This window comes from Cyprinodon tularosa, unplaced genomic scaffold (genome assembly GCF_016077235.1).
Source record: "Cyprinodon tularosa strain WSP-4 unplaced genomic scaffold, ASM1607723v1 ctg826, whole genome shotgun sequence".
Classification (NCBI taxonomy): Eukaryota; Metazoa; Chordata; class Actinopteri; order Cyprinodontiformes; family Cyprinodontidae; genus Cyprinodon; species Cyprinodon tularosa.
Window position 1 is genome coordinate 11821 of NW_024039592.1, and position 27861 is coordinate 39681.

General features: G+C 38.3%; 1 protein-coding gene across 2 annotated transcripts; it reads right to left on the bottom strand.

The window, feature by feature from the left end:
- On the bottom strand, window positions 1-26380 carry pla1a (phospholipase A1 member A). 2 transcript variants are annotated; one of them, XM_038272373.1, is made up of 11 exons: window positions 25930-26380; window positions 23221-23434; window positions 21901-22078; window positions 16544-16652; window positions 12193-12294; window positions 11740-11832; window positions 11420-11602; window positions 7438-7527; window positions 7204-7309; window positions 1670-1825; window positions 1-425 (listed from the first exon to the last, which is right to left on the bottom strand). In XM_038272373.1, the coding sequence occupies exons 1-11, from the start codon at window positions 25994-25996 to the stop codon at window positions 335-337; spliced, it is 1389 nt and encodes a 462-aa protein (XP_038128301.1). In that variant the 5' UTR covers window positions 25997-26380; the 3' UTR covers window positions 1-334. The 2 variants fall into 2 exon arrangements, with proteins under 2 accessions (XP_038128301.1, XP_038128302.1); XM_038272374.1 differs by having other exon boundaries at window positions 11420-11584; window positions 25930-26377.
- Between the last annotated feature and the right edge of the window lie 1481 nt (window positions 26381-27861).

Genomic DNA, 27861 nt, shown 5'->3' on the forward strand with positions numbered 1-27861 from the left:
TTAAAAGAAAAATATTATGAAGAGCGCAGTGATGCCCTGTTTATTGATTAAGTTAATTTTGAGAATAAGACAAAGTTATTCAGTAAGTTGAATCTTTTAAAACCTTTTTGAGAAAACACACTCAGGAAGCAACATTTAAAGACACATTAAACAGATTCTTTCAAGAAAGAATGAAGCAATAAAAAGAGGCTGGAAAGTTCAGATCAAGGTTCTTCAGTAGAGTTTTCTCTTGTATTTATATTTTACAAATTAAACTTGATAATGAGAAAGCATGTCTCCATGGTAACATAGTTAGCTTTAATTCAAAGATCTTCATTAGTGTCCTTGAAGTGGATCACAAAGTCCCGCACACCTGTACAAAGTCATGTGACCAAGGAACTCCTCGCCTGATGTCGATGTGATTCACACACAGCGGCTCCTCGTGCCTGAGAGAGGAATAAAACACACAATCCTAAAACAAACAAAGAAAAAAAGCCGACCAAAAACTTTTTCTACAAGCACCATTATAAAAACATAATTCCTCAGGATTGCACTGCATGAATGTTTTGAGATGTTTTTACTCTTTTACTGTGAACATTGGGTTTTTCCAATAATTAGTACCCTGGCTGAGCCTCTTCTAATGCAACTCCAGATAAATACAATTCCCCCTCTCTATTGACTGAACAGGTAAATGAGTTTTGGGGTAAGATAACTGCCAAATAAAAACACACATCTCGATATCTATATTTTTGAATTAAAGTCCAAAATTACTCTACATTAAAAAAATGTATTCCCAATTTTGTGATTGATAGCCTACAAAAATTTTGATGAATATTCCTAGTGAATGTTTGATTCCTATTAATAAATTTGTACTGGTATATTTGTGAGTCCTACCTTGTAATAGTTACTTAAATTGTTGTGATTCCTCATAGTAGGTGAATCATTTTTTACTCTAAGTTTGGTGATCTCTACTTATACATTTGTGATTTTACTCATAATTCTGTGATTCCTACCAGTAAATTTGAAAATTTCATTCATCAATTTGTAATTACTACTTGTAAAATTGTGAATAAGTTGTACTTATAAATTTTGTAAATCTACTGTTGCAAAGTTGTAACTTTTATTCTCATAGATGAAGGTTTGAGGTCACTTTTATTTATGGGCGGATAAAACAGTAACAAATACATTTTTTTTTTTCCTGTACATTTGACTTTCATATATGAATTTAGTTATACATACATATGTTTTAAGCTCAGTTACCAACTTATTTATGTGGTAAGATAGTATTAGAAAAATCAAAGGTACAACCGGTAGTGTGTTACCACCCTCTGATGGCATGGCGCCCTGGGCAACGAGCCATCCTGATCTTATGAACCCACAACTGATTGTAAATGTATTTCTTCTACTCTGTATTTATATCAGTGACAGCTGAAATGACCAAAACTAGTGTTTGAGATAATTAGGTTCAGGTTGTAGCATCTCCAAATTTGTCCTTTAGGCATCGCTGGGAAGAAGGCATCTCAACAGATTAGACTTTTTGACCAAGTTATGCACAGCTTGACATTTAACACATATAATAGTGTTCTCTGTTTTATTTAAAGATATGTATCAAAAACAAATGTGTGAGGTTTGACTGTGAGAGAATTGCTAAAAGGGAATTCCTCAAGCAGCTTGCTGAATGTGAGCATACCGGGGTTGGGGGAGCTCTGAGACGCAAACAGACTTGATGTGGATGTCTCCCTGCCTGTAGAGTCGAGCTCCTGTGTTTTTCAGTCTGATGGAATTGATCTCGCACAGGGCAGCAGGGTGAGCCAACACTTTCTGATACACCGTCACATCAGTCTGACTGCAGGAAACAGGACATGTTCAGGTAACATTGCCACAAGACAGAGAAAACACTTGACAATGGTTAATCTATTTCACATCCAGAAGGTGCGAGAAGCATCAATTTTTCCCAAAGAGGTATTTAGATAACATTAATAGTTTTAAAGCAGCCTAAGTAACTTTCAACCTTTTTCTGATTATATGTCGACAACTAGTAGAATGACACCTCTGTCATGACCTCTGTATCTCTTTCACTGACACTGAGCAACTTTGAGGAGGGTGACAGTATCCCTGCCACACAAAACAACTACAAATGTGCAGACTGTTGTACGGCATACGCAGCACTCGACTTGAGGGTGGCTAAGGGGGAGGATTGCATCCCCCTTCTTAAAAAAAATCATAAAATCATCCCCCTTCTTAAATGACCCTCCCCCATACCATCCCCTGTGACATTTATTTAGTGAATGTGTAACATTTCTACTATGTATTAACAGTAATGTCAATAATATTGCCCTTTCAAAATGTGGGCTGTGGGCTTCGGAGTAGACTGAGCAAAATAAATAAGATCAAAATGCTTCTACTGTAAGGTGCCTTGGTCAAGGTCAATGACTGGCGTACCTGACATGTTACACCCATACCATGCATATTGCTCTAGGTTAATCGTTATGTTAATTAGCCTACGAATGCTTCCAAAAAAAATCCACCACCACCCCTTTTGTTTTTTCTAACAACTAGACTACCTGACATACGTCCCCCTTTCCCCATTCGTTATAAAGACGGAAGTTGATGCGACTAAATTTCTCTGAGAACTGTGGGTGTGTTCGGATCCAGCAGGTGCGTCCTCTGAAGGACCCATTGCAGGTAGGCTGTGAAGAGGAGGAGGTCAGATGATTTCGGCTAGAGGTTCAAACAGGTGTAGCCTTCACCAGCTGTCACCACTCCTCACTAAGCGTAACCTCTGTCACCTAGCAACTGCAACAGCTGACTCACAGAGCAGGTAAAGAAAGGATGCCTGTCCTGTTCAATGATTTCATGTCTGAGGAGCTTCAACAGCAGTACCATCATCACAAATATTAGATTTATAGTCCCCACACTGCATTGGATTCGGTGCTTACACAGAGACAGGTAAAACCTTTTAATAAACCAAAGATTACCCGCCACATATCAGACTCAATGACCATTTATATGAAGTGCTTTCATTCATTTAGGATGAAACTATTGACATACTTGTATTATATTTAACTGCACTTACAATATTCAGCACTGTTCGTCTCTATTTCTCTTTTCCCTCTGAGCACAGGGCTGCCAGCCAGGGGCGGCATATGGGAGGGGGAGTTAAGAAGATTCTAAGGGCCCTTTACTTAGGGGGGCCCAAAAGAAGAAAAGATTTGTCCCACTATATTTTTCAAATATAAAAAAAAAATCCAGCAGTGAAATAAATACTCTTTTTGTTCACACAAATATAATTTATGAAACCTGCATTTATTTCCCCCCCATTGAAATTGTAATAAATGATTTGATCCAGAGGTCCTGCATGCTGCATCAGATCCTCTGTTCTGTCACAACACCGGCAGTTTGCTTGTACCGTGCCTTGAACACCACGTGCACATTATTTGACATAGTGATAACACATTAAACAAATTTACAACAAAATATATAAATCAGCAGCAGTGCTGAAAAATGGCACCAAAGTCTGGGTTTCAAAAAGGAAGAGAAAGAAAGCAGACCCAGTTTAAAAAAAAAGGTTTTTACCTGAATAGTTCAAATTAATGATAGATTATGAAGCCGTTAAGTAAAATAAAAGAGCTATCTGCTGGATATAACTAGTTAATCCTTCTCAATTTCGGAGGTGAATCACATCATTAATGATGCTGACCAACTGTGTGCTGTTTGAAACATCACAAGTTTTTTATTATTACTTTGTTGTGTTTTGTTTGTATTTTGCAAGTCGAATTAAAACAGGATTAAACCAGCATTCATTGAGCCTATTGTGTGTCTGTAAATAACACAGAGGCCAAACAGCTAAGCCAGAAAGCTTACAGGGCTGAGAATTTACCTTCATCAACCAGACCAGGCAACAGGAAAACGCCATAGGTATCATTTGGGTTAGCATCAGCTAAACCCTAATAGATGTTTACTGGGATATTTACATTAAATAACTATCTTTGTCTCCCTCCTTCATCATATATATATATATATATATATATATATATATATATATATATATATATATATATATATATATATATATATATATATATATATATATATATATATATATATATATATATGTGTATATATTATGCGCGCTGGAATACACAAATATGTGCTGAGGCTTGTGTTGATATTAAAACATTTGAGTTAGATTTTAATACAAGACATCTATAAATCTAGGTCATTCTCATGAGCAGCCTGAAGCAGACTAATTGAACTTAAAAATTCCAATTATTATTCAAATAAAAGATATCCTAAGGGATATCAAGCATCACATGTAAGTTATACAATATCCTTATCGTCATCATCTTTATGTGTAGAGCGCTTTAAAATGGCCACAGCTGAAAACAAAGTGCTGAATATAGTTAAAAAAATTAAAATAATAATAATGAAGTTAATAAACAAACAAAAAAACTTTAAAGAAAGATTAAAATATCATCTTTTTTACATAATAAAATATATAATTTGTCCATTCCTATGCACCTTACCCATGACAGAGTTGTTCTTCCGGATTGAAATTGAATTTATTTAATTCGAAAAAAATAAAGAAAAATTTAATTCTAGTGATTTACCAGATTTAACTATCGTAGGCAAATTAAAAGGTCAGTTTTACTTTTTGTCTTAAGAGAAAACTAGAAACACTGAATAAGAAGCTCCCAGTAAACTCATTCAGGGGTACTTCTGCTGTCTCAGCATCTCAGCCACAGTTTCGCACACCTGGCCGAAGCATCTCTCTGCTCAGAATAGAAGCTCACTCTTCAGGGAGGAAATACACGCAAAGAATTTGCTTACTGGCACATTGGTTATGCAGCTGCATTACTATCCATCACCTCAGGCCAAATAAGGGGAATCAGAAGAGTGGTCAGAGATTTTATGCACTTAATATTCAAGTTGATGAGTTCAGATTTCACTGTAATCGGCTCTCAAAGGAAACATGTGGTATCATCTTCTGTGACTATTGTCTTTCCTCCTCATGCTTGTTTTATTTGTGTTGCACACAGCTTTTAAGAAAAAGCTTTAGGCCTGAGGAATGAAATCCTGCTGATTCTGGTCAAGAGCTTCAGGTAACGCTAACACAGAATAGAAGAGTAAGGAACTAAAATGTGATGCCAATGACTTGAATGCTGGTCACAGAGCTTCTGTCCTCCAACAGGAACAGGTGGAATCTCAGAGAAAGGATGTTTTATAGTGATCAGCGGAGTTTAATTTTAGCTGTCACTGCAACCTCAGCTTAATCTGATGCTGTAGTGACAACTACTTCAGAAAAATTTAACAAAGCTGGAAAATTCTACAAGACAGAGCATTTTAATTTTGTTAACAGTTTAGAATACTTTAGGTTTTTTTTAACAATAATATAAGCATCTTAGATAAGAACCTACACATGCAAATGTTTCATGTTGGAACAAAATCCCTAAAGGGATAGTGTTTAACAAATTAAAATTTTAACAAGCAAAAATCAAGTGTGGCTTTAATAAATACATATTCTATGATTGTCTAATAACATCATGTCACAGTTAAAAGTGTCCTAATAGCTCAGAAATGGTAGTTTACAAATACATAGGGGGGCGGTGCAGCCAGTGGGAGATGCCATGTTTTGATCAGAGTAGCCGAAAAGGGACAAACGTATCAGCCTTTTATGTATATCTGGAAAGATATTGGCTGTAGATCATTATACCCTCATTGAAGGACCATCTTTATCCAATGAAAGGCAAACCAAAAAAAAAAAGAAAGTAATAAGAGACATCGGCACAGCTTTACCAGGTGGGGACCATTTATGAGAGTGCGGGGCTTCAAAATGGACGCATAGGTTTCAGCTTTGTGCTGGACAGGTCAGGTAATTTAATATAACAGTGAAATTTATTTCTGCTTTATGGTAGAAACAGGGCAGTTTAGTCCAGGAAGTAGTCAGTCCCCCAATGGAGACGGCCAAGTTTGTTAGCCTACGCTGGATGAGATCCATTGCAACTGTTATCAGCTGCGGTTATTTCTTATAGATGTCAAACCAGTAAAAGACGTAGGCTTCTTTCAGCTCTGTTTTCAGATGTTTTTTCCACGTGTTTCATTGTTTTTTAGCTGATTTGACAAAGATGACGAAGGTTTATGTGTTCCCTTCTATTCAGAAAGAGCAAATTGTCACTCCTTGGCTTCCACAGTAAGTCTCACATGCTTGACAGGGCAGTGCCAGGCTGTTGTTTGTAATTCATATAGTGCACCACTAGATGGGGGTAAAACTTACAAACTGTCACTTTAAAATTTTGAATCTGCTATAAGCAAACTTTTTTATAAACACCTTACCACATATGCTGGCGTATCCAAGATGGTTTTACTGTGGTCCAGTCATGAAATAAGGTGATTTGATCAGTATGTAAAGGTCCCTGATTTTTATGATGTGTCCCATTTCACTATATTTAACCTGCATTGAGATGAAGGGCATTCAAGAAAATCACTTTATCACTGCTACCAGGCTCGGACTGGGAATGATTTTCGTCCCTGGCATTTTTCCATCTACACCGGCCCACTTATGGACCATCGCAGAGGAACATCGTAGTTTGGTCTAAAGAAAGAATTTTATTTTTATTAGAATTTAGTTTGTTGCAAGGATTTTACAGTTTGAAGAGCTAGAAAATGACACCATATGCCAACCGTCACAAGGATGTGCATGACAAGGAAGGGCTATATATACTGCATGCATCATTAAGGGAGTTAACATTGTATTACTTCTTGAACTCATTAAGTTATTTACTGTCACATTTAGGTGCTTCGGACGGAGAGTAAGTGTTGGGGCTGATATGATTCAAGGAGGGCTGGTCCTCGCACGCTGAAAGTAGGACTGGCCCAAATGCTCAGTATCACAGATTACCAGTCCGAGCTTGACTGCTACTCACCTCCCTTATACTGTATGATAACATAATCATCTAGGGATGAAAGCTCCATGCTCTTTAGACACTATATTTTGATGATCTAAATATCATCAGCTACCAATAAAAATCTGCTGGGCTGGAGCAGGGAAACTTCTAAAACCTGCAGGACAGCTGTGTTAAAGGACCGACTTTGGGCATGAAAGGGTCAGATTGAAGAAAGATTACCCTTAACTAGAGAGAGGGCCTGCCCAACAAAGGTTGGTTTGTTATATATGATAATCTGAACTGTTGAATACTGAAAAACCATTGGTTATGTTGCACCTACAGTCTGAACCGGTGCTCTGTTTCCTCATTCCCTGTCAGCAGTGTAACTTCCACCTCTGCACGCTTATCCAACGGGGAAACTTCCAGCCTCAGCAGGATATGATGAGCTAAAAGAGAAACATTTAATTATACAGAAGACCAACTCATCGTCATTTGATCTCATTAAAAAAAAGCTCCTAATTGTTAAAACTGGTCGGAAACTTTCGGGAAGTGGGAACTTTATCCCATCTCTTACCACAAAACGGTGATGAAGACGTCGTGAGGAGGAAGACTTTCTGGTTTTCTGGAATGGGTAATGTGGCAATCCCGCTATTTTCTTTTAAACCTAAAACACAGACAGCTTTCATTATAGTTGAAAATAAACATCCTAAATCAGAGAAAGCTGAGACAAGGTGCCAATGAAAGCAACCGTGTGATGAGAACAGACCCATACCTGCTGATGTTGCAGGAGATATTTAGTTATTTTATTAATGTGTTGCTCTCGCTGTTACCCTACAGCCACAAGAGTCATTGTTTCAAAAGAAAAGTAATAAAAACAGACCAACACAAAGTGCACAAGTCTTTTAAAAGTCTGAAACAAGACCTTGTGATGTTAGAACACCACAAGATTTTTTTTTCAACTTATTTATTATTTGCTCACCAAGTTCCTGCAGTCTAAAAGCTACAGTCTACTAAACTTTATGTGTCTCAAGAACAGAATATAGAGATTCATGAAAAGAGCACCCCAAGCCAAGCAGCTGCATCCAAGCCTTACATCACCTAATGCAAGACAGAGTCTAGGATGGAGTGTGGTAAAACACACTGTCATTAAACTTTAGTGCAGTGGAGACGAGCTCTCTGGAGGAACAAATCATAACTCTCTGTCTGGTGATCCAATTGACAAATCTGTGCTCAGGTTCTGAAGAATGATTGTAGTGGGAATCCAAATGAAGGGGGGATTGTAATATATGCAGCTAACAAAGTCGTTACCATTGAGGAAATCAAGCCATATTCTGACATGCGTTGCTCGTTTAACCTGTTGACAGGCCACACCAAAATCACCAAAAACGATTTTTTATTTAAATGCCTGAAAAACGATAAATTATATCTGCTGCTGTTCTTTAACCCAAGGAAGGCTCAAGCCTGCCATATGAAACTGTTATGATGGTGGACAGTAGCCTTGTTGTAACAGCATGAGGCTGCAAACTTGGAGACTACTTTTTATACTTTATATGAGCATGGACATCAATACAGAGTCTATTATTATTAACGTTCTGCCTTTCTCTGTGATGTGACCTGCACATCATATTGCTAAGATATCACCAACATCTAAATGAAATGCTCGGTATTCACACCATCTACAACTAAAAGTTTAGACTTTATTCTCATGTCAGCATTCCCCCAATAGCAGCAACAGGCACAATTTACTATCATCTGCAATGTGACACTACAACAAAAATAACTTGTGCAATGTATAATGTGCAATTTAATATTTGATACCGTGCAATAATCTTTTTCTCTATATTTGACAACAGCTATATATATATATATATATATATATAAAAATATCAATCTATATAAATACCCATGTAAACACCTTGCGCAATAACCCCTGTATAATAATCCTCCTATAAAATGTGGACGCACCATATATAATGTATATATCTCATGCAACTTTTTCTCTCTTTGGCACATTCTTCTTCGTTGACTGTCTGAGCAGATGTAACATGCAAAATTCTCCACTGTGAATCAGTAAAGTCAATCAATCAATCAATCAATCAAAAGAAGATATCAGATATCTGGTTTCTTGAAAAGATTTTCAGTTTTTAGAAAAAAAGTTGGCAGTTCTCAGGTCTTAGGAAAAATCCCATCCATTGTCAGGTCTTTTGAATAAATGTGTCCGATCTTAGGTCTCAGGAAACGATGGAGCTTTAGCGAAATCTTGACCAGTCTAGCAGATATCTGAGTTAAAGCTACAGTGTGTAATAATTACAGGCATATAAAGTCAGAAATTTAATATATTATACATAACTATGTTATTTATCATCACCTATGAGCTCAGCCTTTTAACCATAATATTTGCGTTGCCTTAGAATTCGTTATTTATAATTACATAGGAGCGGGTCTCGCAGCCATGGAGGCTGACATCTTTGCGCTACGGCAAGCGCAGAGGCAACAAACTAGCGATTGCGAGATCTCCCATGACGCTCAAAAATAACTACGGCAAGTTGAGAGAGATGAACTGAGACGGTACTGAACAGTAGATGGCAGTATTATGCCTGAGAAGCGTTTAGTCTGCCTGAAACCAAAGAAGAAGAAGAAGCAGGTATACTGCGCCTCAGTAACAAGAAAGGTGAACAAGGCGGCAGGCGTGAGTGACTTTGCAAACTGTTTGGCACTGTGTGGCCAAACATCAGACGAATGGAGGATCATGCCTACTCTGTATCACAACGAAAAGCGGCGGACACCGAACCCCCGTCATCTAAGAAGCGGAAACACGACGAGAATAAACGCAAGCGTGACAAGAAACGGCAAAAAACACGGATCAACATTGGCACGGCATTTACACGATGGAAGTCACTGATGGAGGAAAAAGGTTTTCAAAGTGACGCTCAAGTTGCCAGTTTTCTCTTGGACAGGTAATTAATCCTACACACACAATTGTCTAATATCACTGCAGTTTTTGGAGTACAGGATGCTCAGACCTGTCTAAAACAATAACATGCTGCGTGATGATGCTGTTACTCTCCAGTATACTTATTCAGCAACGTCCCTGACGTTTCACAGGTAATGATTCAGTAATTTTCTGTAAAATAATTTTCTGGATATATACCTCGGTTACTTCTCTCCGGCTCCTTTGGAGATCTTCAAGCCTTTCCTCCTCTGCTCTCACCCCGCTGGCTCCCCTCTCTCGCCTGGCCCTAGCTGCACGGCCTCCCTGCCTTCGCCCTCGTCCTCTCCCTCTCCCTCGCGTTGTAACCCCCGTGCCACCAAAATGACTTGGACTCTGTAAACGGGGGATATATATTCTTCCAGCGAACACAATCTCGCTGTTAAACTAATGACTACAATTACTTCGTCTGTTTATATCACCATGCAAAGCAGCTCACCAAGACGTCACAACGATGTAGAAAAAATAACGGGTATATTTATTATCTTAAGTCTACATGAAATCTATACCCTACACAGACTAATGAAATACTATCTGTAAAATTATCTATGTAAACAAACCTCATCACTTGAGAGGGTAGGTGATGTGGACGTCGTAGAAGAAATTTTGTCCCGTAACGCTCGCCGTACTGTTGGGGGGGAGAAGCGGTGGGGGGGAGATGTTCATGTTGCTGCGGTCTGTAGTCTGACCGCTAGATGTCGCTGAAAATTACACACTGTAGCTTTAAACAAAGCTCTATTCTTGCCTAAAACTGTTTTCAAAGTTTTATTTTTGGGCACAGAAAGCAAAATGTATTAACTTTTAATCACAATACCATTGTTGTCCAAGCTTCCCCAATTTGCTTTAACCTTCAATGAATAATGTATTACTAGGAACTAAGAACAGACAGAACGGAACATTGTTTTTTGATACCTGACAACCTGACAACTTTTTTCCTGAGACCTGACAACATTTGTCCAGGGACCTAAAAACTCTTTCAAAGACCTGGGAACTACTTTCTGAGGCCTTTTATTTATTCATTTTTTCCTAAGAGCTGACAACTTTCCTTCCCTCAGAGCTGATATTTCATCTGACACTTCCCGCCTTTTTTCCTAAGACATGGCAACTTTCCTTCCTAAGTCAGACAACTTTCCCTTCTGAGACCGGAGAGTATCGTTTTAAAAAAATGACAGTTTCTTGAAACCTGAGACCTAATAACTTATTTCCTGAGACCTAAGTATCCCCAAAACTGTACATAGTAGACATCAGTGCTTGGAGTTCCTTTCTTCTCTGGTTTTACACAAACTAATCAGGTACATCCTTTACACCATCTATGATCAAAAATCTGATTCGGTACATGAACCAGTTTTGATGATAAATTAATCACATCCGTCTGTTCGCTAAAATCAAATGTCATGGAGGAAGGAGTTAAGAAACCTTTTACAGCACCTGTAGGTTGATAGTAGTCGGTTATCTAATTGCAACATCATCAAGATGTATACACAATAAACCAGATAGATTTCTGCATCATTTTCCATATTATTTCGATAGAGGCTAAAACCGAGATATCATGCTGAGCAGTCCTTACCTATCACTGGACATCTTCCCTTGAAGACCCCACAGTCCAAGCAGCTACCCTGCAGGAAGTCCTCATATGAGGAGCATGGGATCCCCATCAACGGGCACGTGCCATTTAGCGCGCTCATGTAGACGTGCAGCGCCCTCATGTGGTCACAAATCACATAGCCGTACACTGGAAATAACAGAAACACTGACAACACACAAGAGCCATATTGCTACAGAACCCTAGATCAAAATGAGACGTAAAAAGAAATTTATCCAGGTAGGTATACATTTTACTATTAAAACATTTTTAATTAAGATATAGCAAAATGTGAAAATACCCACTTGAGGCAAATCTGGATCGAACACATCCAGCCTGGTCCATTCCTCCATTTAGGAAGAAGTCCACATGACCTACAGGAATAGAGATGCCAAAGTCTGGCAATAAAAAGAGAAAAAAGTTGCTTTTTGGGGGGAGAAAGCAAAGACTGAAATAGATACTGACAGAATGTAACACTTTCCAAGTCTTTCATCCAAACAAATTCTCAAAAAAAAAAAAAAAAAAAAACCGGGCATCACCGTGGCTTCCAATAAAGAGCCAAGGTAATTAATGAAACTAAATTATGCCATTAAAGGGGAGTTAAATAATGAAAGAATCAGATGGGTTAGCTTGATTCTTGAAAACATACTTTGTCTCTTAAGATGGACACAAATACAGATATTCAATCACTCTAACATTTAAATTTTTGAATATAGCCGTAAACTAATCTGCATGGCAGCAAGTAAAGGTTGACTTACAATCAGAGTCTGTGTGTATGGCCTCCACGAATAGAGCATCAGTGGGGTCTAACCGGTCAAAAACGTCAGCGTCTTTAAACATGGGACCAGCAGGGTCAAGTCCTGCAAGACAGGATGGAAAACCGTCAGAAAAGCAGGGGTTTGTGGCTGTGGATGGTTAATGTTTTTAGCATTTTGTATTTGAAAGATTGAAAGCTTTAGATACAAGTGAGGTCATTTCCAAAAGAATTCAGCCGGGACCTGAACGTCAAAGAACTTATTTTGTCAATGTAAAAGTTCGAATATCTCCTTGAACCCCAGTCGGCCTCACCAGATGGCCGCTAATACTGAGCCTGGTTCTGCTGGAAGTTTCTTCCTGTTAAAAGGGAGTTTTCCTCTCCACGGTAATCACATGCATGAGGGATTGCATAGATTCTATAGAAGTCCATGCAAATAGCTAGTTTTCCTGAGGTAAAACGTTTTTATAACTGCAGCTTTTCTCTGTGTGAGTTTCTCCAGGTTGAAATACTTTATTTGTACAAACAGATCTCCAATAAAGACACACAATACATTTACTTTAAACTCTTAATAGAACAAAATGCATTACATTTGTACTCTGACAGCATTTGGTTCACCTCATTACCTCCATTGAATTAGACAGAACGCTCTGTAATTCTGAGGAAACGGGGCAGAGCGAAATACACCAGCTGCTGATCACTGGATTCAAAAATGATAAGTTCAAAGGAAAGCTGGAACTGAAAATAAAACAGATAGATGCCAAATAAAAAGAAAGGATTAGTTTTGATTATGGCTTAATTACTTTATCGGTGGGCATTTTTTACCCTCAGAGTGTCAAAGAATTATATTTATTACTGTTAATATCATAAGGAAATTAATTCCATGTTAACCAAGTTAATTAATAATTATTCAGTATATTATGTAAAGTACTGATTAAGCTTTTCTGCTCCTTTACAACACTGTATGTCACAGTATTTTTGCCTTCCTCAACAAAAATATTTTTTTATAAATAAATCAACTCATCCCGTGGGGTCAAAATGATCATGAGAACGATGAACAAAAATCCCAGAACTACATGGAGGGACCAGATGAATGACCTGCAGAGAGCTGGGAAAAACAGTAACAAAGGCTATTATGAGTAACACACTACACCGAGAGGAACTCCCCTGCTTAAGCCAGTACATGTCCAGGACCGCCAGTAGTTTGCCAGAGAGTACAGGTGCTGGTCATAAAATTAGAATATCATGAAAAAGTAGATTGATTTCAGTAATTCCATTTAAAAAGTGAAACTTGTATATTATATTCATACATTACATACAAACTCATATATTTCAGATGTTTATTTTGTTTAATTTTGATGATTACAAATGACAACAAATGAAAATCTCAAATTCATCATATCAGAAAATTAGAATATTACTGAAGACCAATAAAAACAAAGGATTTATAGAAATGTTGGCCAACTGAAAAGTATGAACATGAAAAGTATGAGCATGTACAGCACTCAGTATTTAGTTGGGCCTCCTTTGGCCTGTATTACTGCAGCAATGCGGCGTGGCATGGAGTCGATCAGTCTGTGGCACTGCTCAGGTGTTATGATAGCCCAGGTTGCTCTAATAGTGGCTTTTAGCTCTTCTGAATTGTTGGGTCTGGTGTATTGCATCTTCTTCTTCACAATACCCCATAGATTTTCTATGGGGTTAAGGTCAGGAGAGTTTGCTGGCCAATTAAGAACAGGGATACCATGGTCCTTCAACCAGGTACTGGTAGCTTTGGCACTGTGTGCAGGTGCCAAGTCCTGTTGGAAAATGAAATCTGCATCTCCAAAAAGTTGGTCAGCTGCAGGAAGCATGAAGTGCTCTAAAACTTCCTGGTATGTGGCTGCGTTGACCCTGGACCTCAGAAAACACAATGGACCAACACCAGCAGATGACATGGCACCCCAAACCATCACTGACTGTGGAAACTTTACACTGGACTTCAAGCAACGTGGATGAAGTGCCTCTCTTCTTTTCCTCCAGACTCTGGGACCTTGATTTCCAAAGGAAATGCAAAATTTACTTTCATCAGAGAACATGACTTTGGACCACTCACCAGCAGTCCAGTCCTGTTTCTCTTTAGCCCAGGCAAGACGCTTCTGACGCTGTCTGTGGTTCAAGAGTGGCTTGACACAAGGAATGCGACAGCAGAAACCCATGTCTTTCATACGTCTGTGTGTGGTGGTTCTTGAAGCACTCACTCCAGCTGCAGTCCACTCTTTGTGAATCTCCCCCACATTTTTGAATGGGTTTTGTTTCACAATCCTCTCCAGGGTGCGGTTATCTCTCTTGCTTGTACACTTTTTTCGACCACATCTTTTCCTTCCCTTCGCCTCTCTATTAATGTGCTTGGACTGAGCTCTGTGAACAGCCAGCCTCTTTAGCGATGACCTTTTGTGTCTTGCCCTCCTTGTGCAAGGTGTCGATGGTCGTCTTTTGGACAACTGTCAAGTCAGCAGTCTTCCCCATGATTGTGTAGCCTATAGAACTAGACTGAAAGACCATTTAAAGGCTTTTGCAGGTGGTTTGAGTTAATTAGCTGATTAGAGTGTGGCACCAGGGGCCATCAATTTTGAACCTTTTCACAATATTCTAATTTTCTGATATGATGAATTTGAGATTTTCATTTGTTGTCATTTGTAATCATCAAAATTAAACAAAATAAACATCTGAAATATATGAGTTTGTATGTAATGTATGAATATAATATACAAGTTTCACTTTTTAAATGGAATTACTGAAATCAATCTACTTTTTCATGATATTCTAATTTTATGACCAGCACCTGTATATGGACGATCCAGAAGAACTTTTTGGTAAAAACCCAACTTATCGTGTTTGGAGGAAGAAGAATGCAGAGTTGATTCCCAAGAACACCATACCTACTATGAAGCATGAGGGAGGAAAGATGCTTTGGGGCTGGTTTTTCTGCAAAAGGGAAAACTGATCCACGTTGAGGGAAGAATGAACGGGGCCATGTATCGTGAGATTTTAAGCCAAAACCTCCTTCCGTCAGTGAGAGCCTTGAAGACGAAACGTGGCTGGATCTTCCAGCATGACAATGATCCCAAACACACTGTCCGGGTAACAAGATTGGCTCAGTAAAAAGAATTTCAAGGTCCTGGAGCGGCCTAGCCAGTCTCCAGACCTCAACCCCATAGAAAATGTGTGGAGGGTGTTGAAAGTCAGTTTTGCCCAGCAACAGCCCCGAAACATCATTGCTCTAGAGGAGATCTGCATGGAGGAATGGGCCAAAATACCAGCTAGAGTGTGTGCGAACCTAGTTAGACTAACAGGAAACGTTTGATATCTGTCATTGCCGTTATGATACATAGTAATGAGATAAAATTTGCTTATTGACCAAACACTTATTTTCCACCATATTTCCACCATTTTCCACAAATAAATTATTTAAAAATCCTACAATGTGATTTCCTGGATTTTTTTCTCTGATTTTGTCTCATAGTTAAAGTTTACCTATTATGAAACTTACAGACCTCTTTCATTATTCTGAGCAGGAGAACTTGCACCATCTGTGGCTGACTAAATACTCTTTGGCCCCACTGTATGCATTATGCATTTGCATATGCATCCCTTGGCCACCCAAAGCTCCTGCTTTATTGAACACCAACTGTCCTTTTGTGTTTTGAGTGCTACTTTTTGTCTCATCCCTCTTGGCATCCAATATTCTTTTGAGTTTCACACTTGATTGCTAACTATTTCTGTCTTTTCTGCAACTCTGCTGTGGAGATGTTGACTTGATCGTTTCCATTAATTCCTTGTTAAGTTATTGCAAAATATCATACTTCTAGCGATGTGGTCTTGTTCAAGTAGATTTACAAAGCAGGTAAGTTTCCTAAGAAATGTATCAAAATCAAAGTTAAAAACACAGAGCTCAAAAGGAATAAGCTAACAGGGTGCCATCATTTAAATGTAAATAATTTGTAAGCAAACTTATCTACTGGCTTTGAAATTTGTATTCATAGCTCGTGACTTGGCCTCTTAAAATTTTATGACAATGTCTCTTCCTTTCAATCAGACATTGCTTTTACTTTTTTGAAGGACCAAAGTTTGTCAGGCCTCCAAAACATACAACATAGAAAGGACATACAGAAACAGTGGTGCATTGTGCAGATCATCTCTGGTAAAATAGTTTTTAGGCTCTGGTATCTCCTAAAGAGTTCTTCACTGTCTGAATGTTAAAGCAGCGGATTTGAACAGTTCTCTATCAGGTGGAACAAAATAGAACTGAACAAGACATGGAGCTGTACCAGAAATGATTTTAGCTCATTAGAGTTTCCATGGTGCAGAGTCACCTGTGATTCTTCCGATCCTTCCCTCGAACAGAGTTCCCACAAAGCCGGCTACATGTGCTCCAAGACTGATCCCAATGAAGTGGAAGGATTCCAGTTTGCAGCCATGCTTCTGTTGAAGACAGGAATTTTATTGCCAAGTTTTTTTTATCTGTATGCCTCAGCTGCTTTTTCATAAGATATTAAAGGTGAAAAAAATTTAAAATGCAGTAGGTGCTTTGCAGAATTTCAAAGAAAACAACATTTACAACATTAAACTTCTCCCTTTTCTTCTTTTAGTTTGACTTTTGATGGTTTAACAACACCTTTGAGATTTGCAGGGATATCTTAAAACAATAAAGCATAGAAATACATTGTTACTTGGTAAATGGTAAACGCAGAACCTTCCCCTTAATCTGCTTTTTGTGGATGACGTGGTTCTGCTGGCTCCCTCCTGTCAAGACCTAAAGCATGAACTAGGATGGTTAACAATGAGTACAAGCCGCTGGAATAAAGATTAGCTCCTCTAAGTCTTAAGGCAGGTTTATACTCAGAAACCAGGTCGTTTGCGTGTGTCGCAATTAACGCAGATACTCTCCCGCCACTTCCGCAGACACTCTTGTGCACCTCCCCAAAAATTTAGGTGACCGTGCCCCATTCAGGAGGCCTCTGATTGGTCAAATCTACATCTGCTCTACACTATGCATATTTCCTGTTTGGTACCATACCGGCTTGTTTTGTTTGTATGACCACCATTGTGGAAAACGACTTGTAAATTTGGACCACCTACAGTAGGAGAGCGTGGTGCCCGAGAACGCTGGGACCCTTTTTCCACCTAGATCCCCGCTCTTTTTCACCCTCATATCCCTCTGTTGTCGTACAAACTTTTCCCTTGCGTTTTTCCACTTCCTCGGCCGTATCTAGACCCACAGCTAGTTTGTGATTGTCCCTCTTGCGGTGTGGCGTGGAATAACATAACATAGACCACAGCAGTGTATCGCAGTGAGCTTGTCGCAGATATGACACAGACATTTTTGATTTATGCTCATTTGGAAGAGGTGCTTCAGAGTGTCTGTGGATGGGGCTGGGACGTCTCTGCGTTCACCGTGACACCCACGCAGACAACCTAGTTTCAAAGTATAAATCTGTGCATCATACCTGCAACAAGCTCATTGCGACACACTGCTGCAGGAGTATAACCAGCCCTTTAAGTCATAGTATTTAACTTTTTTCTTTTTAGGTCAGTAGATGAGTTAAACTATCTTGGGGTGCCGTTTTTGAGTAAAAGGAGAATGGAGGGGAGGAAGGGCAGATTAGTGTAGCTGCCGGTGAAGAAGAAGCAAAGTAAAAAGTAAAAGATTTCGATTTACCAGCTGGTTTACGTTCCTACCCTCATCTATGGCCATGAAATCTGGATCCTGACCAACGGAACAAGATAAAAAAAAAAACGCTTCCTTTGCAGGGTGGCTGGGCACTCCCTTAGAGATGGTGTGAGGAGCTTGATCATCCAGGAGAGGTTTGGAGTAGAGCCACTTCTTCACTTCCAGAGGAGTCAGCTGAGGTGGCTTGGACAATTTTTTCAGGTGCCCTCTTTACGCTTCCCTTGAGAGGTGTTCTAGGCATGTCCCACTGGGAGGAGGCCCAGGGGACGACCCAAGACATGCTGGAGGGACTACACTCGCCGGCCACTTTATTAGGTACACCTGTCCAACTGCTCGTTAACACTTAATTTCTAAGCAGCCAATCACATGGCGGCAACTTAGTGCATTTAGGCATGTAGACATGGTCAAGACAATCTCCTGCAGTTCAAACCGAGCATCAGTATGGGGAAGAAAGGTGATTTGAGTGACTTTGAACGTGGCATGATTGTTGGTGCCAGAAGGGCTGGTCTGAGTATTTCAGAAACTGCTGATCTACTGGGATTTTCCCGCACAACCATCTCTAGGGTTTACAGAGAATGGTCCGAAAAAGAAAAAACATCCAGTGAGCGGCAGTTCTGTGGGCGGAAATGCCTTGTTGATGCCAGAGGTCAGAGAAGAATGGCCAGACTGGTTCGAGCTGATAGAAGGGCAACAGTGACTCAAATAACCACCCATTACAACCAAGGTGGGCAGAAGAGCATCTCTGAACGCACAGTACGTCAAACTTTGAGGCAGATGGGCTACAGCAGCAGAAGACCACACCGGGTGCCACTCCTTTCAGCTAAGAACAGGAAACTGAGGCTACAATTTGCACAAGCTCATCGAAATTGGACAACAGAAGATTGGAAAAACGTTGCCTGGTCTGATGAGTCTCGATTTCTGCTGCGACATTCGGATGGTAGGGTCAGAATTTGGCGTCTACAACATGAAAGCATGGATCCATCCTGCCTTGTATCAACGGTTCAGGCTGGTGGTGGTGGTGTCATGGTGTGGGGAATATTTTCTTGGCACTCTTTGGGCCCCTTGGTACCAATTGAGCATCGTTGCAACGCCACAGCCTACCTGAGTATTGTTGCTGACCATGTCCATCCCTTTATGACCACAATGTACCCAACTTCTGATGGCTACTTTCAGCAGGATAATGCGCCATGTCATAAAGCTGGAATCATCTCAGACTGGTTTCTTGAACATGACAATGAGTTCACTGTACTCAAATGGCCTCCACAGTCACCAGATCTCAATCCAATAGAGCATCTTTGGGATGTGGTGGAACGGGAGATTCGCATCATGGATGTGCAGCCGACAAATCTGCGGCAACTGTGTGATGCCATCATGTCAATATGGACCAAACTCCCTGAGGAATGCTTCCAGCACCTTGTTGAATCTATGCCACGAAGAATTGAGGCAGTTCTGAAGGCAAAAGGGGGTCCAACCCCTTACTAGCATGGGGTACCTAATAAAGTGGCCGGTGAGTGTATGTCTCTCTGCTAGCCCACACTAGAGAAGAGGAGGTGTCTGAATTTAAAGAAACTTAGGGAGAACAGCAAGGGCATGTTTCGATCAGTCCATGGAATGGGAAGATAAGGAGGAATTAATTTTCCTCTGCTGTACCTTTTTTGGTCTCTCTGCATTCTGTTACACCTTTGCTCGAACCATACTCTTGTTTTAGTTCTTTTGTGCTACTAAACCAATAGATTCTCTTTGACCTGCTGTACCTCTGTAAATGTAGGTGTCTACATCAATATTTTTTCCCTTCTTGTGTATGAAAATTTAGTATCAGAGGAAGCAAGGTGTTCTTACCTAACGAGCTGCATTCCTTTTGGTCATTTTGCAGGCACCAATCGCCAATCTCAGTGTACTTTTGGTGTCAGTCTCAAGTTTTGTCTCCTATCCTCTAAAAACAATATCATTTGCATACCTTCCATGTTTTCCATCAAGGTGATGGCAGCTTTGGGGATAATTCTTTTGTAGGGAAAAGAGATGAAGCTCAATACCAGTAAATCTAAGAAGGAAGGTTACTTCACGTATAAATCCTCAGAAATGCTGTTCAGAGATATGCTTTACCCAGTTCCACAAAACCTTAAGTCACATAGTCACATTTTTTGACATCTTTAAAACGTATTACCAGTAACTCATGCAGTTTGTACACAATGTTTTTGTGACAAATTGTGGCAAGATATTTGTTATTTTTGTCTTTCAAGTCTTTCCATGTATATTAACCAATAGGAACATCATGTGATTAGGATTACATCACTGTGCATGTATACAGTTGGTCAAAAGCTCCAAAAGCTCAAACAATGGAGGTTAATCTGTGTTAAACTCCCAGTGTGGGTCAGAAAACAAGTACAAGATCAAGTGGCATTACAGCACAGTCAGCACAGCCAGGACTTATTTATTAGCTGTGTCAAAGGTCACCAATCCACTGAATATTATCCTCTCCATTGTCACTACAAGCATGCATAATGTGAGAGATTACATTTGAGTCAATGAGTCGATGCAATCAACTGGTTTTCCTTAGATAGAAAACTGAATCAATCTGACTGGATGATCTGGTGAATTTCACATGCCTTGAGATGACGTGTTGTGAATTGGCGCTATATAATTAACTGAATTGAATATTAGTTAATTTCTTCTACCAGCAGGTGGCGCCACATCTGTTATGGCAGCTCATCGCACCAAGTGATGTGATTCTGTTTAAGCTCAAAAAAAGGACTATCAAAACACTTTCAGGACGGACACTTTGAATATAGCCTTAATTTATTGTAATCATGTGGATATTGGTCTTTTTGGTACAGGCATATAACATAACTACCTGAACCTTAGGCTGTTTTGTAAAGAAGAAATAATAGAATATTCATAAAAATAATAGAATATTAATAGAAATAATAGAATAATAATGTTCTTATTAAAACACTTTCAGGACTGACACTTTGAATATAGCCTTAATTTATTGTAATCATGTGGATATTGGTCTTTTTGGTACAGGCATATAACATAACTACCTGAACCTTAGGCTGTTTTGTAAAGAAGAAATAATAGAATATTCATAAAAATAATAGAATATTAATAGAAATAATAGAATAATAATGTCCTTATCAAAACACTTTCAGCACGGACACTTTGAATATAGCCTGAATTTATTGTAATCATGTGGATATTCTTTTTGGTACAGGCATATAACATAACTACCTGAACCTTAGGCTGTTTTGTAAAGAAGAAATAATAGAATATTAATGTCCTTATCAAAACACTTTCAGGACGGACACTTTGAATATAGCCTTAATTTATTGTAATCATGTGGATATTCTTTTTTGGACAGGCATATAACATAACAACCTGAACCTTAGGCTGTTTTGTAAAGAAGAAATAATAGAATATTAATGTCCTGAAATTCTACTCCTGACATGGAGTAGAAATAAGCAAAAGAACATTGTGAACTGGATGTGTTGTTATACGGATTCTTGCTACAAATACAGCATAGTTTTTATATGACCCTGTAAGCAGAGAAGCACGTCTGGAACCTAAGCTTAACTACAGCAGCGTACCCTACACTATGCAATATGGGGGAAAAGGAAAAGGAAGAGAGCAAATGCTATGTTGTTTACTTAAACTGCATTTTTACCTACCATCAAGTTTCTTTATGAGTGTTTTGGCTCACTGAGAAGGTCAAAGTGATGTCAGGGGCAGAACAAGTGCATGAAAATAGGATGAAAAAGTTTTCTCTACATTTTCATACAGTGGAAGCCACACTCTTTGGGGATCCAGATGATTTTAAATTGTGAGAAGCATAAAAAACGGCATATGAAAACGTAGCAGTCAAACCTGGTTGGAATTATTTCCTATGTAAAATACTCTTTAAAACACTTTCTGAAACAGATTTACAATTGTCTCCCATGCTGGCCTTATTCCTTTTTCATTGATCTGGCACCAACATCTGGAATAAAATATAGTTTCTCTGACCTGTAGCTGGTTGATGAGAACAGAAATCTGCAAAGCCACCTCCTTGTAATTCTGCACCACCAGGTTGTATGCGAAGGAAGCGCCGTAAATCCAGTCCACCACCACAACATTCGCATCCTGAGCCCTGAGCAGGGCCTGGGCCAAATCCGTCACCCAGGATGGCTTTCTTCCCAGGGCCCTGCAAGGATGGAGGTCCGGTGGGTTCAGAGTAAAAAAAAACAAGCATTATATTTTGAATGTGTACTTAGCCATTCCTGTGGGTCAACCATGGAAACAGAAACATGTAGTTTTAGATTTGGTATTGAAAACGTGACATTTTGTTCATAATCAGAGTTTTTCCACCATTGGTTTGAGAACTTTAGTTTTTGCATTAAAAGAATCATCCTGTCTTTATTGGGAACCAAAATGTGGGTTTAGTTATATAGCTTCCAAACGTTATGCTTTTATAACCATCTTTTATTTTTTTATTTCAGCTAAAATAAAGGCTTGGGTATTTATGAGGCCCTTTAGATTTTGGGGCCCTTGCTTTCTTCCCACACAATCTATTGCTGCAATCAACAGTCTGATAGTTCACACACCTACAATAAAGCCATGGTGGTGCTGTTTACAATCCTCTAATTGCATGCAAAAACTGATAAAAAAAAAGTAACCATGTCTCAAAATCAATGTATTTACCCTTAAATTAGGGAGGAAAATAAGATGATTTGCCAATTGAAGGAGGATTCTTACCCTTTTCATAAGATAATTACATATTATGCACTTGAAATACGACAATGCTTTATCTTATTATCATTTCTTCCATTGATATTTGTTTTACTTACCCTTTTAAATAAGGGTAAAATGCTATCATTTCAAAAACATTTGACTTATTTTTCGCAGTGCAGAAAGTAATAAAATAAATCAGTGTGTCATGCGGCTTCTACTTTTTGGTTTCAATTGCAACAACAATGTGCAAAAAAAACAACAACCCTGTAGTGCAAGATAAAAAACAAACAAAATAGTTCTAACAATAGATACATATAAATAAAAAAAGAAAACTAGACATGATTGATTGAAATAAATTATAAACAGTCAGATCTTTCTCTCAACTGTGTATCACTCTAATGTATAAATAATGATTTCTACAAGGTTTAATGTATTTTGACGTAAAAATGCATAGTTTTATGTTCCTTTATTTGTAAAGATATGATTATACATGATATCTATACAGATAAATGCTTCCGCCCATATATCTAAGTAACTCAAGCAGTTGCTTATTTTGCTTGTTCTTTGGGCCGGCCATGTAGGAAACATTTGGACCATCCAGGACCTTTGACTCACCTGTATCCGTGGACGATAACTTTAGTTGGACGGGAGGTGTTAAAGTAAGACGTTGTATTGCCAACATAGTCCTGATCAAACCTTTGTGCACAGTCTGGATTTTTCCTGGTCAGCAGCAGATATTGGACCTCCAGTTTGCCCATATTCTGTCGGTACTCATGCCATCTGGTGTTGTTGATCTCAGCACACTGAACATCATCCTGCTCACCTGCAGCTTTGTGTGTGTAAATATAAAAAGATGAATTGAGTTAGTCATGCAGCTACAGACACTTTACATGTTTTCTTTTAATAAAATTTCTAAAAAGAAAGCTTTAAAAATGGCACACATGCCCGGGGCCCGACCTGTGGGCAGGAAGCCTTCAAATTTCACAGAACAGGCTGAAAAATATGCAGTTTGCATAAGAGAGCAGTTTCAAGTGCAAACGTGAAACTGCTTTTGGGATTTATCATATGGCACTCCATTAAAATGCTATCAAAGTTTTGAGGTTACGTTTTTGTCTTTTATTTCGGATGAAACAGATCCAATTGTGCACAGCTCTGCTTTGGCCGGAGATTCCCTCCCATTCATACAAAATAAATATGTTATTAAGTTTATCTACAACCTTTAATAAAAAAATATATATATACTGTTAGCTCAGCAGTTCACTTTAGAAATAAGCTTTAGAGCAGAGTCCAAAAGCAATCAAACAGGGCAAACTCAAACTCAAGATAGTCATTCACTTCAAATCGGTTGACAGTGAACTTAACTGAGACAATAAATTTATGTTTGAACTCTATTTTTCTAAGCATAATAATTTTTTATTTAATCAGATGCGTCTCTGAATGAAACAATTATGTGATAAGCAGGACTTTGCAGAACTGGACTGCATATTGAGGACACAACAAATCCAGTTCAGATGCGTTATACCAGAGCCACTAATCATTATGGGGTGAAAGGGCCTTGAGGACAATACTCAGGCACCCCTGCTTCAGAAGATTAAATCAATGAAAAAACAGAGAGACAAAATTAAAGGGGTCATAGAATGATTCTATAGGGTATTTGGGCACCCTCTAGAGGCGTGGCTGAGTTTTGGATCTATTTCATGTGTTTACATCACTAATCTCTATTTATTCACTGGATTGCTGATAGCTTGAAAAAAGTGAAGCCACCGGCCGCCATGTTGGTACTCCCCACTCCCACAGAGTTGCCCTATAAAAATGCCTACCTTGCATTTTGCTGCAAAAATAAGCAGTTTGCCGGCTGTGGGAAGACGTTACACATGTAATTTCACAGTCAGTTGATGTAGTAACCAAGAAAATCCATATATACGCCGATGTATCCCATAGTATAGTATGTAGTGTAATGTTAGTCTGTCTATCTTGGACTGACTCCAAGATATTGATTGAGTTAGTCATTGACATTGTGTCTAACGTTTAACGTAAAAGTGGAGTAAATAAAAAGTAATTCACTGTGAAATGTCAATGTAGTAATTCTTTAAGTGGATGACACTATCATTTTTGTTGTGTTTCTCCTTTGAAAAGTCATTTGCTGAAATATATTGCATGTTATATTGAAGAAAGAAAAAGAAACTCAAACGTTTTTAAAGGTTAACGCACAGACAGAGCATACAAGTTTAAAACATCATGCATGAATCATTTGCAAATAGGAAAATACTATATCATTAAGAGACATGTACATGTAATTCAGTTTGAATGTGAAATCTTGAAAATATATGTAATATATAATCACCAAAACAATGTCATCACTACATTTATATTACATGTTCAGCATCATGTACATCATTTAGCACTTTTGGCACATCTACATTATTGTGCTCCAATAACACATTGATTTTGTTGTGAGGTATATGTATAATATATCATATTAAATTATTTATTAAATGATTTATGAAATGATTAATTGACTTTATGATGACTATGAAATGTGATGGGCCAATTTTTTTTTTAATTATAGGTTAAATGAATCAACTTATGCTATGAAACAGCAAGTGTGTGTCAAAGTGACGCATTTATCTTTATTTTAATAGACTTAAGGCCCATTGAAAATGAGAAAATCATCTTTGTTCGACACTGTAGCGCACATATTGTTTGCATTGCGACCTTTCTAACTAGGGAGTACCAATATGGCGGCCGGTGGCTTCACTTCAATCCCGTACTACCAGGCAATCAGCAATCCAGTGAATAAATAGAGATCAGTGGTTTACATCTGATGCTGCCATGTTGGTTTCAGAGTTATCATGTAACCAAACATATTCACATGCAAATTTAATTGCATTGGTTATTTAATGGATTTACAACAAAAGTAGTAGAATATCAACAGTTTTGTGAACATTTGTAATTGAAAAGCAACTTTTATGTGTTTAGGAAAATTCAACCAACTTCTTTTCAGTTCTTTGTAATTAATCTTTGCTAGTACCATGTGTGATTTGTAAGCAGATTCAGCTGTGTCCCTCAGTGTATGAAGGGAGGTTGAAATTGGAAAAGAATATAGAACTCAACATGACAAAAAAAAACATAAAAATATATTTCACTTTCTCTTCCCATGGCTGGAGATTAGACCGGTCTGTTTACGTAAGAGGCAGACTGAGTGGTTTCTAAGGCATTTCTAAGTGTCTGAGCTCAGGAAACTCATTCCTTTTCCCTCATTTTAATCTGACAGACAATCAAAGAAACATCCCAAAAATGCCTCATTGAGGAAAAATTACTTACCCAGCGTTTGTGGTGAACTGTAGACCAGCAGAATGCTGAGGAGAATGGCTTTGTCCTCCCAAAGCATTTCTGTGATTGAACGGTGAATCAGGCTGCTGGCTGCCAGAGAGCTTTACTTACAGCTTAACAAGCCTCAGCTGCTCTGTTTGTGCTCTGCAGGTCGATGGAAGAGGGAGGAAATCTCAGCTCTGAAGCTCTGGAACAAAACTCCGGCTTAAACTGAGGGTCAGCAGGTATGAAGCAAGACTAGAGAGCTCTGAATGCGCTGAGAAGGATATGTTTCTTTACTCCTAAGAAAACCAATCCCGTTGAAGCCTTCATGCATCCACAACAACCTCCTGTCTCTGTTTTCCCCTTTCCTCCACTCACAGTCATCATATCTAATGGTGGGTGGTTAGTTTTTTTATGTTTTTGTTTTTTTCTCCCAGTCTGTGTTTTTTGTAGTGAGGCAACGACTGGTTGGAGGTCCTCGCCTGGTGGTGAATCCATGACCTCATTTGTGTTCAATGGCTGTTTGTTTAAAATGTTGGACTATGGCCTAGCTGCCCACTGCTCTGTGTGGTTTCTGTGCTTTGGGAGAGGAGAGAAGCAGGGTCATAGAAGGTGAACTGAGGTCAGAGAGAAAGCGAAAAGAAAGGTTGATCATTTTATTTGTCTTTCAGGCGATGCTGTGTTACATAATTAATACTGTTTGTTCAAACTGAATCAAATGCACATGCATGCCCCCCCCTCACACACGCACACTCAGACATAATCCCCTAGAAAGAGGTCAAGGGTCTGTGCTGCAGCTGCTGGTTCTGTTGTGTAGAGCTGGTTCAGAGCTCAATAGTAACCAAGACTCTAGTGGTGAAAAGAAGAAATATGCCGTAACAGCTAATCTCTCTTTCACAGCAGGTTTGTGAAAGGGACATTTACTGGAAAGGGGAAAAAAAAGTGCACTTGGCATTTTATTAAAAATGTTTCTTTATTCTTTTTTGGAATACACACAAAAATCAAAAGAGAAAACAGTGATCAACAAGTTACTTCTAATTTTATTATTTCAAGATAGGTCATGAAGGATCAGCCAAATGTAACTCATAAAAACAGTCTAAAATCATATTTAAATTATGCACACGTTTAGAATGCTGTATTTACTTATTTTTTTTAATCCTACTTATGGTTTAAAACCAGTTCTTTTTCATAGTTAATTTATATAATAACTGTTATATTAATTTGTAGAATGTCTATAGAATCTGTGATTCCTCACTTATCCTAAATATTTTTCAGTATTGTCTTAATAAAGTTAATATACTTAAGTGTATCTATATATTTTTTAATTACATTTGGTTTTGAAAAGTTGAAGATGAATAAATACCTGACCTGTGGATCTTGACGAAATGGTAAAGAAAACAGAAAATGTAGCAGTGTAAAAAAGTTTTCCACTCAAAATGTGATAGATGTTTATTACCCAAACTTAAACAGTGGACCGTGTATTTATTGGCACCTCTGGCGTATGAAAGGTTTTTATTTTTTTTTGCAGAAAATATTGACAATGCAAATATTAAATTAGTTTTTATTTACCGATATTCAGCAAATAAACTTAATAACTGAAGTAAACCCATCAAATCACCAGTAAGTTGAAATATACCAGATTAGTGAAAAATAATCAAATAAATTAGATTAACTTCAGTTGATTAGATTAACTGATTCTAAACTAATCAAATAACCTAATTCAATTAACTGTTGCTGATAAAACTGAAGTTCAATATAACTTCTATAAATTAGATGTATCTAAAGTTAGAATAATGGATAGAAAAAGTACATAAAAAATAATTGGTTTTGCAACTACCAATATATGGAGTTGCATTAAAAATTGGATACAATAAACTAACTAATTTATTAATTCTTTACTATTTATCTCTATTAAATCGTTTAAAAGCTTCTGTGTTCATA